General features: G+C 43.1%; 1 protein-coding gene across 2 annotated transcripts; it reads left to right on the top strand.

The window, feature by feature from the left end:
• Window positions 3,403-16,496, top strand: LOC102177756 (histone-lysine N-methyltransferase SETMAR-like). Of its 2 annotated transcripts, none has more exons than XM_018051551.1 (3): window positions 3,403-3,857; window positions 4,134-4,166; window positions 15,382-16,496. In XM_018051551.1, the coding sequence occupies exons 1-3, from the start codon at window positions 3,843-3,845 to the stop codon at window positions 16,396-16,398; spliced, it is 1,065 nt and encodes a 354-aa protein (XP_017907040.1). In that variant the 5' UTR covers window positions 3,403-3,842; the 3' UTR covers window positions 16,399-16,496. The 2 variants fall into 2 exon arrangements, with proteins under 2 accessions (XP_017907040.1, XP_017907051.1); XM_018051562.1 differs by having other exon boundaries at window positions 4,134-4,284.

Raw genomic sequence — 16,496 nt, 5'->3', positions numbered from 1 at the left:
AAATGCATCTCTAAATAAAACTGTTATGAGCTTTTTCTTCTAAAAAGTTATTTTAAAATAATAGCAGGGACTTCCCTGGTGGTACCATGGTTAGAAATCTGGCTAAGCATGCAGGGGACTCCAGTTCCATCCCTGGTGAGGGAATTAAGATCCCTCATGGACTTCCCTGGTGGCTCAGATGGTAAAGCGTCTGTCTACAATGCAGGAGACCTGGGTTCGATCCCTCGGTCGGGAAGATTCCCTGGAGAAGGAAATGGCAAACCACTCCAGGACTCTTGCCTAGAAAATCCCACGGATGGAGGAGCCTGGTGTAGGCTACTGTCCATGGGGTCGCCAAGAGTCGGACATGACTGAGTGACTTCACTTACTTACGCTTCAGAGCAACTAAGCCTGAATGCCACAACTAGAGAGCCCTGCATGGTAAGGAAAGATGGGTACCACAAAAGGATGCCACAACTAAGACCCAGTGCAGCAAAATAAACAAGTAAAAAAATAATTTCAAACATAAAAATATATATAAATGGTGTCCCAAAAACCCAGTACCTTTTTTTTTATATTCACCTATTTTAACATTTAACGTTTTACCCTATGTTTTATCATTTTCTTTATATCTTTCAATATACCACTAAGAATATTCCCTTATATAATCACAGTACATTTATCAACTACAGTGAAGCAAACGTTGATCCAATATTTTATCTAATCTGCCATTTGTGTTTCAGTTTTGTCATTTAACCAAATAACATCCTTTGTAACATCTTTCCTCCAATACAAGATCTGGTGCATGGCCTGGCATTATATACATGTTTTTTATTTTTTAAAGAGACCACAGCTTATTTATTATTATTTTTTTTATTTGAAGTACTCCTGTACTCCTTGTTAATGTGGAAGGAGCCCAATTACATGGTAGTATGAAAATTCTTTGGGACTGCCCTTCTTTGGGGTTGAAATGAAAACTGAACTTTTCCAGTCCTTGGTCATTGCTGAGTTTTCTAAATTTGCGGCATATTGAGTGGAACATTTTCACAGCATCATCTTTAGGATTTGAAATAGCTCAGCTGGAATTCAATCACTTCCTCTAGCTTTGTTCCTAGTAATGCTTCCTAAGCCCCACTTGACTTCACAGTCTAAGATGTCTGGCTCTGGTTGAGTGGCCACATCATCATGGTTATCCGGGACATTAAGACGTTTTTGTACAGTTCTGTTTATCCTTGCCAACTCTCCTTAAACTATTCTGCTTTCATTAGGTCCTTAACAAAAAGACCTTTGGTCCTTTATCGTGCCCATCTTTGCATGAATGTTCCCTTTGTTTTCAATTTTCCTGAAGAGATCTCATCTTTCACATTCTATTGGTTTCCTCTATTTCTTTGCATTGTTCACCAAAGAATGCTTTCTTATCTCTCCTTGTTATTTTCTGGAATTCTGCATTCAGTTTGGTGTATCTTTCCTTTTCTCCATTGTCTTTCACTTTTCTTCTCTCAGCTATTTCTAAACCCTTCTCAAACAACCCCTTTAATTTCCTGCCTATCTTTGCCTTTGGGATGGTTTTGATCACCACCTCTTATATAATGTTACCAAAAAAAATCTGTCCATGTTCTTCAGGCATTCTGTCTACCAGGTCTAATTCCTTGACTCTATTCATCACCTCTACTGTATAATCATAAGGGATTTGATGTAGGTCATACCCGAACGGCCTACTGGTTTTCCCCACTTTCTTCAATTTAAGTCTAATATTTGCAATAAGGAACTCATGATCTGAGCTACAGTCAGATCCAGGTCTTGTGTTTGCTGACTGTATAGAGCTTCTCCATCCTTGACTGCAAAGACTATAATCAGTCTGATTTTGGTATTGACCATCTGGTGATGACCATGTGTAGAAAGGTCTGTGTTGTTGAAAGAGGGTGTTTCCTATATTTTCAGCGTGTTCTCTTGTGTTCTCAAGCGGTACTTTTAAACAAAATTTTCTTATTCAGCAAAGAATCTACAGATGATGACTGCAGCCATGAAATTAAAAGACCCTGGCTTCTTGGAAGAAAAGCTATGACAAACCTAGACAGCATATTAAAAAGCAGAGGCATCACTTTGCCAACAAAGATCCATATAGACAAAACTATGGGCTTTCCAGTAGTCATGTACAGATGTGAGAGTTAGACCATGAAGAAGGCTGAGCACCGAAGAATTGATGCTTTCAAGCTGTGGTGGTGAAGAAGACTCTTCAGAGTCCCTTGGACAGCAAGGAGACCAAACCAGTCAATCCAAAAGGAAATCAACCCTGGATATTCATTGGAAGAACTGATGCTGAAGCTGAAGCTCCAATACTTTGGCCACCTGCTGAAAAGAGCCAACTTATTAGAAAAAACCCTGATGCTGGGAAAGACTGAGGGTAGAAGTGGGTGACAGAAGGTGAAAGTGTCATATGGCATCACCAACTCAATGGACATGTGTTTGACCAAACTCGTAGGGCAGGGAAGCCTGGCTGGCCATGATGCAGTCCATGGGGTCCCAAATTGGACAAGACTCAGCGAGTGAACAGCAAGAAAAGAAACTGGGTAACGTGATCTCACCAGTCATGGAATTCCAGCTCTGACCTCTAGCCTGAAGCTCTTTTCCACCTTAGAAAGGTGCTTAGGTCAGCAAGTGGTTTAAAAAAAACAGGCAGGAGTTGGGTGGATGTGCTTTCCCTTCTGCACAGGAAAGGATCGGTGGTCCAGGTGGGGTCTGAGACAGGGTGTGCATCCTGGGCCTGGTGCGGGGGTGGGGGTTGGGGCGGAGACTCAGATGCCCACTAAGTTCCTGAGACGAACTGCCAGCACTCTTAGCCCCTCAATGCATGACTTAAAGAAGCTACGCAGAAAGACCCCACTCCAGAAAACTAGCACGAAAGCACGGCCAGGACCTGCGCCTGCGCAGTGGCGCCCCGCACCAACTTTCCTTCCCAAGACCCCCGCATCCTGCGCCTGCGCACTAAGACCCGCTTCCCGCAGACTACCGACCCTTGGAGACGTTTTGTTCTTCAGTCGCTCAGTCGTGTCCGACTCTTTACGATCCCATGGACTGCAGCACGCCAGGCTTCCCTGTCCACATATCCGGGAGTTTGTTCAAACTCATGTCCATTTAGTCATACCTTTTCTTGAGTGCTGCTGTCCATGAAGTCACAAAGAGTCGAACACAACTGAGCGACTCAACAACTGAGTGAGGCCAGAAACTGGTTCGTAGTTAAACCCGTTGTCTCTCCCTTCCCATTCTGTGAACTATAAACCTTCCGACCCTACAGAGAAGGGACTCCAACGTCGGGGCTTCTCTGGCGCTGGCTGCCAACTGGACAGCCCGGAGGGTTGTGGGTGGGCGCACCAGGAGACCACGTGGCGGGCGTCCGCCAATCAGCGCGCAGACCGCACTTTGCGGCTCGGCTTCAAACAAACTACCGTGAGGCGAGAGCGGCCTGTGGGGCCCCGCCCCCTCGCCTGGGTCTGGGGGCCCCGCGAGACGGTGGGCGGGTGGGGGCGCCGAGAATAGGGCGGGGCGCAGTGGTCGAGTGACGGCCGGCCTCACCTACTCAGGGAGCGGGCCGCGTAGCGGTGGACCCCGCAGCCGCTGGGCGGGGGCGAGGGCGAGGGGCGACCCGGCAGGCGGGGAGGGGGAGCCCGCGGCTGGGAGACGCGGAGGGGAGGAGGGGGCGGGCTCCCAATCCGGTTCCATCCGGTTCTCCCACCACCCCCGCCGCGTGTCCGAGCAGCTCGGGCGGCGGGAGGAGCGGCTGTGGTTAGGCTACTCAGCTTCGCGAAGGCTCTCGGCGCGCCGCGGCCTTCAGGCACACGGCTCTCGCCCGCCCCGTCGCCACGATGCCCAAGAGGAAGGTGAGCAGTGGCCGCGTCCCGCACACGCCCACTCCGCCGCCCGGCCGTCCCCAGAGCCACGCGAGGCCCAGGCCCGCCGCGGTGGGCCGGGGAGGCGGCCGGAGCTGCGGTGAATGGGTGGCGGGCGATTCTGGGACTTTCGGCGGCCGGAGGAGCTTGGGTGGGCGATTCGAACGGTGCGGTGAAGGCAGCTGATGTCACACGCCCGTGGCCGCTGGACGTTAGAGCAGTATTGTTCTCGAGCTGCGCCCACTGGTTGTCTCTTTCCTCCTGCAGGTCATCTCCGCGGAGGGGTCAGTAAAGGAGGAGGTAAGACTCCATCCCGCTCCGTTCTCCGGGGGTGGTCTCGGTTTGCTCCATACCACGCATTCCTTGCTCATTTTATATACTTCCAAAGCTCAAGAGGAGATTGGCAAAGCTATCAGCTGTAAGTAAAATAAGACCCTTGACCTCTCTTTTTCTTGGGGTTAAACCCAGCGAAGAAATTCAGTGTTGTTAGGTCTTTGCAAACAGAAGGTGAATTTTAAATCATTATAACTAGGCTCAAACATCTTTACTAATCAAAGTAGTGACCACTGCAGTCAACACATCGTTGCCAATGAGAAATGTTTGTTTATTCCTTTAGTGTATAAAACCCTGATTTGGGATTCCATGAACTTTTGGAAAGCATTTTCTTAGTCATTCTGGTTGTGGAAGCAGCTTTCGTGCAAATAGTTGTCAAGAAGCTTGAAGAAGTGGTTGGCAGGAGAGTAGGTGAATATGGCAGCAAATTAGGCAACACTTTGTAGCCCAATGCATAAAACTTCTGAAGCATGGTTGTATGATCTGTGGTCTGGCGTTGTCATGGAGAATAATTGGGCCCTTTTTGTTGACCAGTGCTGGCTGCAGGTGCTGCAGTTTTTGGTGCATCTCATCCGTTTGCTGAGCATACTTCTCAGATGTAATGCTTGCACTTGGATTCAGAAAGCTGTAGTGGATCAGACTGGCAGCAGACCACCAAACAGGGACCATGACATTTTTTTGGTACAAGTTCAGGGATTCCTCTTGATCCAGCCACTGAGCTGGTCACTGCCGGTTGTTGGATAAAAACCTAGTTTTTGTGGCTCGTCACCATTGGATTGAGATATGATTCAATGTTGTTGCATTGAATGAGAGAAGACAACACGTCAAATCACGATTCTTTTGATCTGAATTCAGTTCATGAGGCACGCACTTATCAAGGTTTTCCACCTTTCCAATTTGCTTCATATGCCAAATGACAGTAGAATGGTTGATGTTGAATTCTTGGGCAACTTTTTGTGTAGTTGTAAGAGGATCACCTTTGATGATGCTGTCAGTTGGTAGCTGTCAACTTCTGATGGCCAGCCACTACACTCCTCATCTTCAAGTCCCTTGTCTCCTTTTTGAAACTTCCTGAACCACTACTGCACTGTACTTTCCTTAGTACCTGGGCCAAATGTGTGTGTGATCCATTTTGAACTGGAATAAGAAAGTCACTCTAATTTGCTTTTTCTCTAATCATTTTTATAGTCTCAAATAAATATAAAATAAATAGCAAGTAATAAATCAAAAGTTTAAAAAGCGATAAATGCACATTACATTGAGGAATAGCATAACCTCATTAATTTTAGAATGTATCCCTATATCAAACAACAAAGTTCAACAATGCAAAACCACAGTTACTTTTGCACCAACCTAATAACTTTACCTTTTATAAACCTGCTCCTTCAAAAGTGGAAACGAAGCCAAAATAGCAGCCAGAAAGGTAGATTTCAAGCTCACCTTTAAAGACCATGATGTCTTCGAAATGTTCCAGTGCTGCTAATGCATACTGCAGGCCACTGACATCTTGAATATGAGTATCTCAAAATCAACCAGAGTTTGGTGTCATAGCCTCTTGAAAAGTAGGAGCTTTATCTTATTTACCACTTTTTAAGTTTGTGTTATAATAGGTTCACTAAACAATGTTGTTTCTGGTCTGGGTAAAATACAGTAGATATAGTCATTGTCCTGTGGCTTCCCTGGTGGCTCAAGGGCAGAAAAATCCTCCTGCAGTGCAGGAGCCTCAGGAGATGTGAGTTCTATCCCTGGGTCAGAAAGATCCTCTGGAAAAGGGAATGGCAACCCACTCCAGTATTCTTTCCTGGAGAATCCCATGGACAGAGGAGCCTGGTAGACTACAGTCCATAAAGTCGCAATGAGTCAGACATGCCTGAAGCAACTTGGCACAGTCATTTATGTGGCTTGTGGTAATATTAATGTATCAGATTAATGCTACTGCAGAATTTGGGAAATTTAAGACAGCTGAAAATACTGAAGAATAACCTTTGCTTACCAGAGAAATCCATTCTTTCCATTGTGTGCATTTTGGTTAGTATACCAGACCACCTGACCTGCCTCTTGAGAAACCTATATGCAGGTCAGGAAGCAACAGTTCGAACTGGACATGGAACAATAGACTGGTTCCAAATAGGAAAAGGAGTATGTCAAGGCTGTATACTGTCACCCTGCTTATTTAACTTATATGCAGATCACATCCTGAGAAACGCTGGGCTGGAAGAAGCACAAGGTGGAATCAAGATTGCCGGGAGAAATATCAGTAACCTCAGATATGCAGATGACACCACCCTTATGGCAGAAAGTGAAGAGGAACTAAAAAGCCTCTTGATGAAAGTAAAAGTGGAGAGTGAAAAAGTTGGCTTAAAGCTCAACATTCAGAAAACGAAGATCATGGCATCTAGTCCCATCACTTCATGGGAAATAGATGGGGAAACAGTGGAAACAGTGTCAGACTTTATTTTGGAGGGCTCCAAAATCACTGCAGATGGTGATTGCAGCCATGAAATTAAAAGATACTTATTCCTTGGAAGAAAAGTAATGAACAACCTAGGTAGCATATTGAAAAGCAGAGATGTTAGTTTGCAAACAAAGGTCTGTCTAGTCAAGGCTATGGTTTTTCCTGTGGTCATGTATGGATGTGAGAGTTGGACTGTGAAGAAGGCTGAGCGCTGAAGAATTGATGCTTTTGAACTGTGATGCTGGAGAAGACTCTTGAGAGTCCCTTGGACTGCAAGGAGATCCAACCAGTTCATCCTAAAGGAGATCAGTCCTGGGTGTTCATTGGAAGGACTGATGCTGAAGCTGAACCTCCAATACTTTGGCCACTTCATGTGAAGAGCTGACTCATTGGAAAAGACTCTGATGCTGGGAGGGATTGGGGGCAGGAGGAGAAGGGGACGACAGAGGATGAGATGGCTGGATGGCATCACCGACTCGATGGACATGAGTTTGAGTGAACTCCGGGAGTTGGTGATGGACAGGGAGGCCTGGCGTGCTGTGATTCATGGATTCAAAGAGTCGGACACAACTGAGAGACTGAAATGAACTGAACTGAACTGAATGTGTATTGTTGCTAAGTCATGTTGCTTTTTGTGGCCTCGTGAACTGCAGCATGAGGCTTCCTGTCCTTCACTATCTCCTGGATTAGCTCAAACTTAAGCTCCAGTACTTTGGCCACCTCATGTGAAGAGTTGACTCGTTGGAAAAGAGTCTGATGCTGGGAGGGATTGGGGGCAGGAGGAGAAGGGGACGACAGAGGATAAGGTGGCTGGATGGCATCACTGACTCGATGGACATGAGTCTGAGTGAATTCCAGGAGATGGTGATGGACAGGGAGGCCTGGCATGCTGCGATTCATGGGGTCGCAAAGAGTCGGACACGACTGAGCAACTGAACTGAACTAAGTCCATTGAGTCAGTAATGCTAACCAACCATCTCATCCTCTGTTTCCCCCTTCTTCGCCCTTGATCTTTCCTAGCATCAAGATATTTTCCAGTGAGCTGCATTTTCACCTGACATAGCCAAAATATTGGAGCTTCCTCTTCAGTATCAGTCCTTCCAATGGACATTCAGGGTTGATTTCCTTTAGAATTGACTGGTTTGACGCTCTCCAAGGGACTCTGAAGAGTCTTCTCCAACACCACAATTTGAAGGGATTAGGCACTCAGCTGCCTTTAAGGTCTAACTGTGACATCCACACGTGACTACTGGAAAAACCAAAGCTTTGACTCTTGGGACTTTGTCAGCATAGTGATGTCTCTGTTTTTTAATATTCTGTCTAGGTTTGTAATAGCTTTTCTCCCAAGGAGTAAGCATCTTTTAGTTTCATGACTGCGTTCACTGTCCACAGTGATTTTGGAACCCAAGAAAATAAAATCTGTCACTGTTTCTACTTTTCTCCTTTCTAGTTGCCATGAAGAAATGGCACCAGATGCCATGATTTTAGTCTTTTGAATGTTGAGTGTTAATCCAGCTTCTTCACGTTTCTCTTTAGTCTTCATCAAGAACTCTCTAGGTTCTCTTCACTTACTTCCATTAGAGTGGTATCATCTGCGTATCTGAGGTTGTTGATACTTCTGGCAGTCTTTATTCCAGCTTGTGATTCATCCAGCCCAGGATTTCACATGATGTACTCTGCATAGAAGTTAAATAAGCAGGGTGACAATATACAGTTTTGACATACTCCTTTCCCAATTTTCAACCAGTGGGTCAGTCCATGTCTGATTCTAACTGTTGATGCTTGACCTGCATACAGATTTCTCTGGAGACAACTATGTTGGGCTGTCCATCTCTTTTAAGAATTTTCCACAGTTTGTTGTGATCCACATAGTCAAAGGCTTTAGCGTAGTCAATGAAGCAGAAGTAGATGTTTTTCTGGAATTCCCTGGTTTTCCTGTGATCCAGCAGATGTTGGCAATTTGATCTCTGGTCCTTCTGCCTTTTGGAACCCACCTCGTGCATCTGGAAGTTCTCAGTTCACGTACTGCTGAAGCCTAGTTTGAAGGATTTTGATCATTTGCTTACTACCATGTGAAATGAACACAGTTGTGCAGTAGTTTGAACATTCTTTGGCATTGACCTTCTTTGGGATTGGAATGAAAACTGACCTTTTCCAGTGCTGTGGCCACTGCTTAGTTTTCCAAATTTGATGACATACTGGGTGCAGCACTTTAACAGCATCATCTTTTAGGATTTGAAATAGCTCAGCTGCAATTCGTCACCTCCTCTACTTTTCTTTGAAGTAAGCCTTCCTAACCCCAACTTGACTTCACACTCTAGCATGTCTGGCCCTAGGTGAGTGACCACACCGTTGTGGTTATCTGGATTATTAAGACCTTTTTGCATAGTTTTTCTGTGTATTCTTGCCACCTCTTTTTAATTTCTTCTGCTTCTTAGATCCTTAATGTTTCTGTCCTTTATTGTGTCCATCCTTGCATGAAATGTTTCCTTGATATCTCCAATTTCTTGAAGAGATCTCTAGTCTTTCCCAGTCTATTGTTTTCCTCTCATTGGGATGGTTTTGGTCACCACCTCCTGTACACTCTTACAAACTTCTGTCCAGAGTTCCTCAGGCACTCTGTCTACCAGAGTCTATTCCCTTGAATCTATTCATCATCTCCACTGTATAATCATAGGGATTTGATTTAGGTCCTACCTGAATGGCCTACTGGTTTTCCCTACTTTCTTCAATTTAAGGCTGAATTTTGCAAGAAGGAACTCATGATCTGAGCCATAGTTAACTCAGTCTTGTTTTTGCTGACTGTATAGAGAGTCTCCATCCTTCACTGCAAAGAATATAATCACTTGATTTCAATATCAACCATCTGGTGATGTCCATGTGTAGAGTCGTCTCTTGTGTTATTGGAAAAGGGTGTTTGCTATGACCTGTGTATTATCTTGACAAAACTCTGTTAGCATTTGCCCTGCTTCATTTTGTACTCCAAGATCAAACTTGCCTGTTATTCCTGGTGCCTGTTGACTTCCTTAGCTTTGCATTTCAATCCAGTGATGAAAAGGATATTTTTTGATGTTCTAGAAGGTTTTGTAGGTCTTCATAGACCTACATAGACTGGTTGGGGCATAGACTTGGATTACTGTGATGTTGAATGGTTTTTCTTGGAAAGGAACTGAGATCATTCTGTCATTTTCGAGGTTGCACACAAGTACTGCATTTCTGATTCTTCTGTTGACTGTGAGGACTACTCCATTTCTTCTAAGGGATTCTTACCCACAGTAGTAGATATAATGGTCACCTGAATTAAATTTGCCCGTTCCCATCCATTTTAGTTCACTGATTCCTAAGATGTTTTTTCTTGCCGTCTGCTTGACCATGTCCAATTTACCTTGATTTATGGACTTAACATTCCATGTTCCTATGCAATACTGTTCTTTACAGCATTGGATTTTAACTTTCTTCACCAGATACATCCAAAACTGAGTTTTGTTTCTGCTTTGGCTGAGCCTCTTCATTCTTTCTGGAGTTATTAGTAATTGTCCTCCACTCTTTCTCAGTAGTATATTGGACACGTTCCAACATGGTGGGGCTCATCTTTCAGTGTCATATCTTGTTGCATTTTTACACAGTTCATGGAGTTCTTGCGGCCAGAATACTGGAGTGGTTTGCCATTCTTTTCTCCAGTAGATCACGTTTTGACAGAATTCTCCACTATGACCCATCCTTCTTGGGTGGCCCTGCGTGGCATGGCTCATAGCTTTATTGAGTTACACAAGCTCCTTCTCTACAGCAAGGCACTGGCCTATGAAGGAAAGAAGAGAAGCAAAAAGCAAGGGAGAAAGGGAAAGGTTTACCCAGCTGAATCCAGAGTTCCAGAGCAACATGAAGGCATTCTTCAAAGAACAATGCAAAGAAATAGAGAAAAACAGCAGAAAGGGAAAGACTAGAAATCTCTTCAAGAAAATTAGAGATATCAAAGAAATATTTCATGCAGAGAAGGGCACAATAAAGGACAGAAACGGTAAAGACCTAATAGATGCAGAAGAGCTCAAGAAGAGATGTCAAGAATACACAGAAAAACTGTACAAAAAAGATCTTAATGACACGGATAACCATGATAGTGTGGTCACTCACTCAGAGCCAGACATTCTGGAGTGTAAAGTCAAGTGGGCCTTAGAAAGCACTGCTTCAAGTAAAGCTAGTGGAGATGATGGAATTCCAGCAGAGCTATTTAAAATCCTAAATGATGATGCTGATGGTGCTATTTAAGTTCTGCACTCAATATATTAACAAATTTGGAAAACCTAGCAGTTGCCACAGGACTGGAAAAGGTCAGTTCATCCCAGTTCCCAAGAAGGGCGTTAGTAAAAAAGTGTTCAAACTACTGGCCAGTTGGACTCATTTCCCTTGCTAGTAAGGTTATGCTCCAAAGCCTTTAACCTAGGCTTCAGCAGTACATAAACTGAAACTTCCAGATATTCAAGCTAGGTTTAGAAAAGGTAGCGGAACCAGAGATCAAATTGCCAGGATTCATTGGATCATAGAGAAATCAAGGTAATTCCAGAAAAACATCTATTTCTGTGTCATTGACTACCATAAAGCCCTTGACTGTGTATCATAACAAACTGGGAAAACTCTTAAAAGAGATAGGAATACCAGACCATCTTACCTGTCTCCTGAGAAATCTGTATGCAGGTGAAGAAGTAACAGTTAGAATCCTTTATGAAACAACTGACTGGTTCAGGATTGAGAAAGGAGTATGACAAGGCTGTTTATTGACACCCTGCTATTTTAATTTATATGCAGAGAACATCATGGGAAATATTGGGCTGGATGAGTTACAAGCTGGGATCAAGATTGTTGGGAGAAATATCAACAACCTCAGATACACAGATGATACCCAGTTCAGTCGTTCAGTCGTGTCCGACTCTTTGCAACCCCATGAATTGCAGCACGCCGGCCTCCCTGTCCATCACCAACTCCCGGAGTTCACTCAGACTCACGTCCATCGAGTCAGTGATGCCATCCAGCCATCTCATCCTCTGTCGTCCCCTTCTCCTCCTGCCCCCAATCCCTCCCAGCATCAGAGTCTTTTCCAATGAGTCAACTCTTCGAATGAGGTGGCCAAACTACTGGAGCTTCAGCTTTAGCATCATTCCTTCCAAAGAAATCCCAGGGCTGATCTCCTTCAGAATGGACTGGTTGGATCTCCTTGCAGTCCAAGGGACTCTCAAGAGTCTTCTCCAACACCACAGTTCAAAAGTGTCAATTCTTCGGCACTCAGCCTTCTTCACAGTCCAACTCTCACATCCATACATGACCACTGGAAAAACCATAGCCTTGACTAGACAGACCTTGGTCGGCAAAGTGCTATCTAGGTTGGTCATAACTTTTCTTCCAAGGAGTAAGTGTCTTTTAATTTCATGGCTGCAGTCACCATCTGCAGTGATTTTGGAGCCCCCAAAAATTAAGTCTGACACTTTGTTTCCACTGTTTCCCCATCTATTTCCCATGAAGTGATGGGACTAGATGCCATGATCTTCGTTTTCTGAATGTTGAGCTTTAAGCCAACTTTTTCACTCTCCACTTTCACTTTCATCAAGAGGCTTTTTAGTTCCTCTTCACTTTCTGCCATAAGGGTGGTGTCATCTGCATATCTGAGGTTACTGATATTTCTCCTGGCATCTTGATTCCAGCTTGTGTTACTTCCAGTCCAGCGTTTCTCATGATGTACTCTGCATAGAAGTTAAATAAGCAGGGTGACAGTATACAGCCTTGACGTACTCCTTTTCCTATTTGGAACCAGTCTGTTGTTCCATGTCCAGTTCGAACTGTTGTTTCCTGACCTGCATACAGATTTCTCAAGAGGCAAGTCAGGTGGTCTGGTATTCCCATCTTTTTCAGAATGTTCCACAGTTTATTGTGATCCACACAGTCAAAGGCTTTGGCATAGTCAATAAAGCAGAAATAGATGTTTTTCTGGAACTCTCTTGCTTTTTCAATGATCCAGCGGATGTTGTCAATTTGATCTCTGGTTCCTCTGCCTTTTCTAAAACCAGCTTGAACATCTGGAAGTTCATGGTTCACGTATTGCTGAAGCCTGGCTTGGAGAATTTTGAGCATTACTTTACTAGCATGTGAGATGAGTGATACTACTATAATGATAGAAAGTGAAGAGGAACTAAAGAGCCTCTTGATGATGGTGAAAAGAGGGGAGTGAAAAAGCCAGCTTTAAATTCAGTATTAAAAATCTTAAGTTCATGGCATCTGGTCCCATCACTTCATGGCAAGTAGAAGGGGGAAAGGTGCAAACAGTGACGAATTTCCTCTTCTTGGGCTCTGAAATCACTGTGGATGGTAACTGCAGCCATGAAGTTAAAAGACGATTGTTTCTTGGCAGGAAAGCTATAACAAACCTAGACAGTGTATTAAAAAGCAAAGACATTGCTTGGCTGACAAAGGTTTGTATAGTCAAACCAGTAGTCATGTATGGATGTGATAGTTGGAACATAAAAAAGGCAGAGTGTCAAAGAAATGATGCTTTTGAATTTTAGTGCTGGAGAAGAATCTTGAGAATCCCTTGGACAGCAAGGAGATCAAACCAGTCAATCCTAAAGGAAATTTACCCTGAATACTCATTGTAAAGACTGAAGCTGAGGTTCCAATACTTTCACTACCAATTGTGAATAGCCTACTCTCTGGGAAAGATCCTGATGCTGAGAAAGATAGGAGAAGGGGATGACATAGGATGAGATGATTGGATGGCATTACTAATTCAATGGACATGAACTTGGGCAAACTCCAGGATATGGTGAGGGACAGGGAGGCCTGGCATGCCTTAGTCCTTGGGGTCACAGAATTGGACACAATTTGGCAACCAAATGCACGGAGTGGAGTGTAAAAATTTTAGTGTTTTCCCAATAAAATGTTCTGTTTTGTGATCTTTTATAAGATTCAGGGAAGGTATAGGCATAGTATGTCAACTTGGAATTTCTCAGACCAGAAAAATTGGAAGAATTCTGTACGAAAATTCAGTAAAGGGAAATTTCATGAAGGTGGGGAAAAATAGTGGGTCTTGTTGCAAAATATCTGCATGGAAAGTTTACTTATTATTACATATCTTTATTTGCTTTTTCAGTAAACCAGTTGGCTGAAATAGTATGCCTATTTTCTGTTACATCTTTCTTATTGGAGAAGAAAATGGCAACCCACTCCAGTATTCTTGCCTGGAAAATCCCATGGACGGAGAAGCCTGGTAGGCTACAGTCCATGGGGTTGCAAAGAGTTGGACACGGCTGAGCAACTTCACTTTCTACACTTTCTTATTTACCTGGCTTTATTTTGATCTGCCCCAAAAGTTTTTTGTTGTTGTTAATAAAAAGAGTTCAGGGACTTCCCTGTGGTCCAGTGGTTAAGACTCCAAGTTCCCAATGCAGGGAGCCCAGATTCCTTCTCTGGTTAAGGAACTAAGGTCCCACATGCTGATCTGAGCTGCCAAAAGAGGGTGGGGGGAAGAAAAGATTTTACTTCCAGTCGGCTTTGGATATCAGATGTAAATAATGTTTTTCTTCCTCCCATGGAGAGGCCAACAGGTAAGGTTTTGCATGTTCCTTGAGAAACAAACCTGTTGGTTTAGTTTTCCCAAAGGAAAAATGATGGGGAAAGGTAGGAGCTTTTTTCCCTTTAGTTGTCTTTGTAATTGATACATTTTGAAGGCTTAAACAGAAGGTAAAGCTTTTGGTGTCTTTAATACCATGATGCAGACATGTAGATTTATTTTGTTTCCTCTTGCTTTCTAGCTATTAGTTAAAAGTGGTATTATTCCAGTGCAAGATATTTTCAGTTTTAAGGTTTCACATTTGTATGTTACTGCGATAGTGGTTATAAAATTAATGAGAAATTGAAAAGAAATCAGATTGTTTAAGAATGTTTTTAAATACAGAGTTATCATTACCATCTTTCTAAATTCCGTATATATCCATTAGTATACTGTATTGGTGTTTTTCTTTCTGGCTTGCTTCACTCTGTATACAGGCTCCAGCTTCATCCACCTCATTAGAACTGATTCAAATGTATTCTTTTGAATGGCTGAGTAATACTCCATTGTGTATATGTACCACAGCTTTCTTATCCATTCGTCTGCTGATGGACATCTAGGTTGCTTCCATGTCCTGACTATTATAAACAGTGCCGTGATGAACATTAACAATTGTGACACTTCGTGGTGTCAGTGTGTAGCAGTGTTGTCCCAAATCTGTTTGTTATTAGGTAATTTATTATTTATTGTAAAGATACTGAATTGCTAGTGGTTGTCGTGCTGTCATGTATGAAATGCCACTATTAGCACAGAATCCATTCCACTGATTTTTTTTCCCCCATCTTAGCATTGAAGTTGTGAGATCTGCTTTTGTAGCTGTTTAATGCAGGTATTGGTCAGTATTGTAAAACTCATTAGTGGCTTAATTTGGTTGTTAACTACATTCTCTACTTAAAGGAAATAAATATTAAATATTTGTTACATTTCTCCTTCCCCATTGGTGGATGGTATCCAAAAATACTGTTGTATTGATTGGTGCAAAAGTTATTGTGGTTTTTGCATTGTTCAAATTTTCCATTTGATATTGGAATATATTCTTAAATGTGGTTTTGTTGTACATCACTTTAATGGGCATTTCTTGATTTATGTTTTTTCCCTAATGACTTACTATTTGCTATTTATGTTTATTTTAGACTATGGAAATGATGTTAGAGAAAAAGCAAATTCGAGCGATTTTCTTATTTGAGTTCAAAATGGGTCATAAAGCAGCAGAGACAACTCGCAACATCAACAATGCATTTGGCCCAGGAACTGCTAAGGAACGTACGGTGCAGTGGTGGTTTAAGAAGTTTCGCAAAGGAGATGAGAGCCTTGAAGACGACGAGCGTAGTGCACGGCCATCAGAAGTTGACAACGACCAATTAAGAGAAATCATCGATGCCGATCCTCTTAAAACTACACGAAAAATTGCCGAAGAACTCAAGGTCAACCATTCTACGGTCGTTCGGCATTTGAAGCAAATTGGAAAGGTGAAAAAGCTCAATAAGTGGGTACCTCATGAGCTGACTGAAATTCAAAAAAATCGTCGTTTTGAAGTGTCATCTTCTCTTATTCTACGCAACAACAATGAACCATTTCTCGATCGAATTGTGACATGCCACGAAAAGTGGATTTTATCTGATAACCGGCAACCACCAGCTCAGAGATTGGATCGAGGGAAAACACTGAACTTGTACCAAAAAAAGATCATGGTCACTGTTTGGTGGTCTGCTGCCGGCCTTATCCACTATAGCTTTCTGAATCCTGGCGAAACCATTACATCTGAGAAGTATGCTCAACAAATCATTGAGATGCACCAAAAACTACAACACCTACAGCCAGCATTGGTCAACAAAAAGGGCCCAGTTCTTCTCCACGACAACACTCGACCACATGTCGCACAACCAGCCCTTCAGAAGTTTAATGAATTGGGCTACGAAGTTTTGCCTCATCCACCATATTCACCTGACCTCTTACCAACAGACTACCACTTCTTCAAGCATCTCGACAACTTTTTGCAGGGTAAACACTTCCACAACCAGCAGGATGCAGAAAATGCTTTCCAAGAATTTGTTGAATCCCGAAGCACAGGTTTTTACGCTACAGGAATAAACGAACTTATTTCTCGTTGGCAAAAATGTGTTGATTGTAATGGTTCCTATTTTGACTAATAAAGATGTGTTTGAGCCTAGTTATAATAATTTAAAATTCATGGTCCAAAACTGCAATTACTTTTGCACCAAATAAACAATTTGTTGTTTATAAGTCA

This window comes from Capra hircus, chromosome 1 (assembly GCF_001704415.2).
Source record: "Capra hircus breed San Clemente chromosome 1, ASM170441v1, whole genome shotgun sequence".
In the NCBI taxonomy this organism is placed as follows: Eukaryota; Metazoa; Chordata; class Mammalia; order Artiodactyla; family Bovidae; genus Capra; species Capra hircus.
The sequence above is the reverse complement of the archived record's forward strand: the minus strand, read 5'-3'. Positions and strand labels throughout refer to the sequence as shown.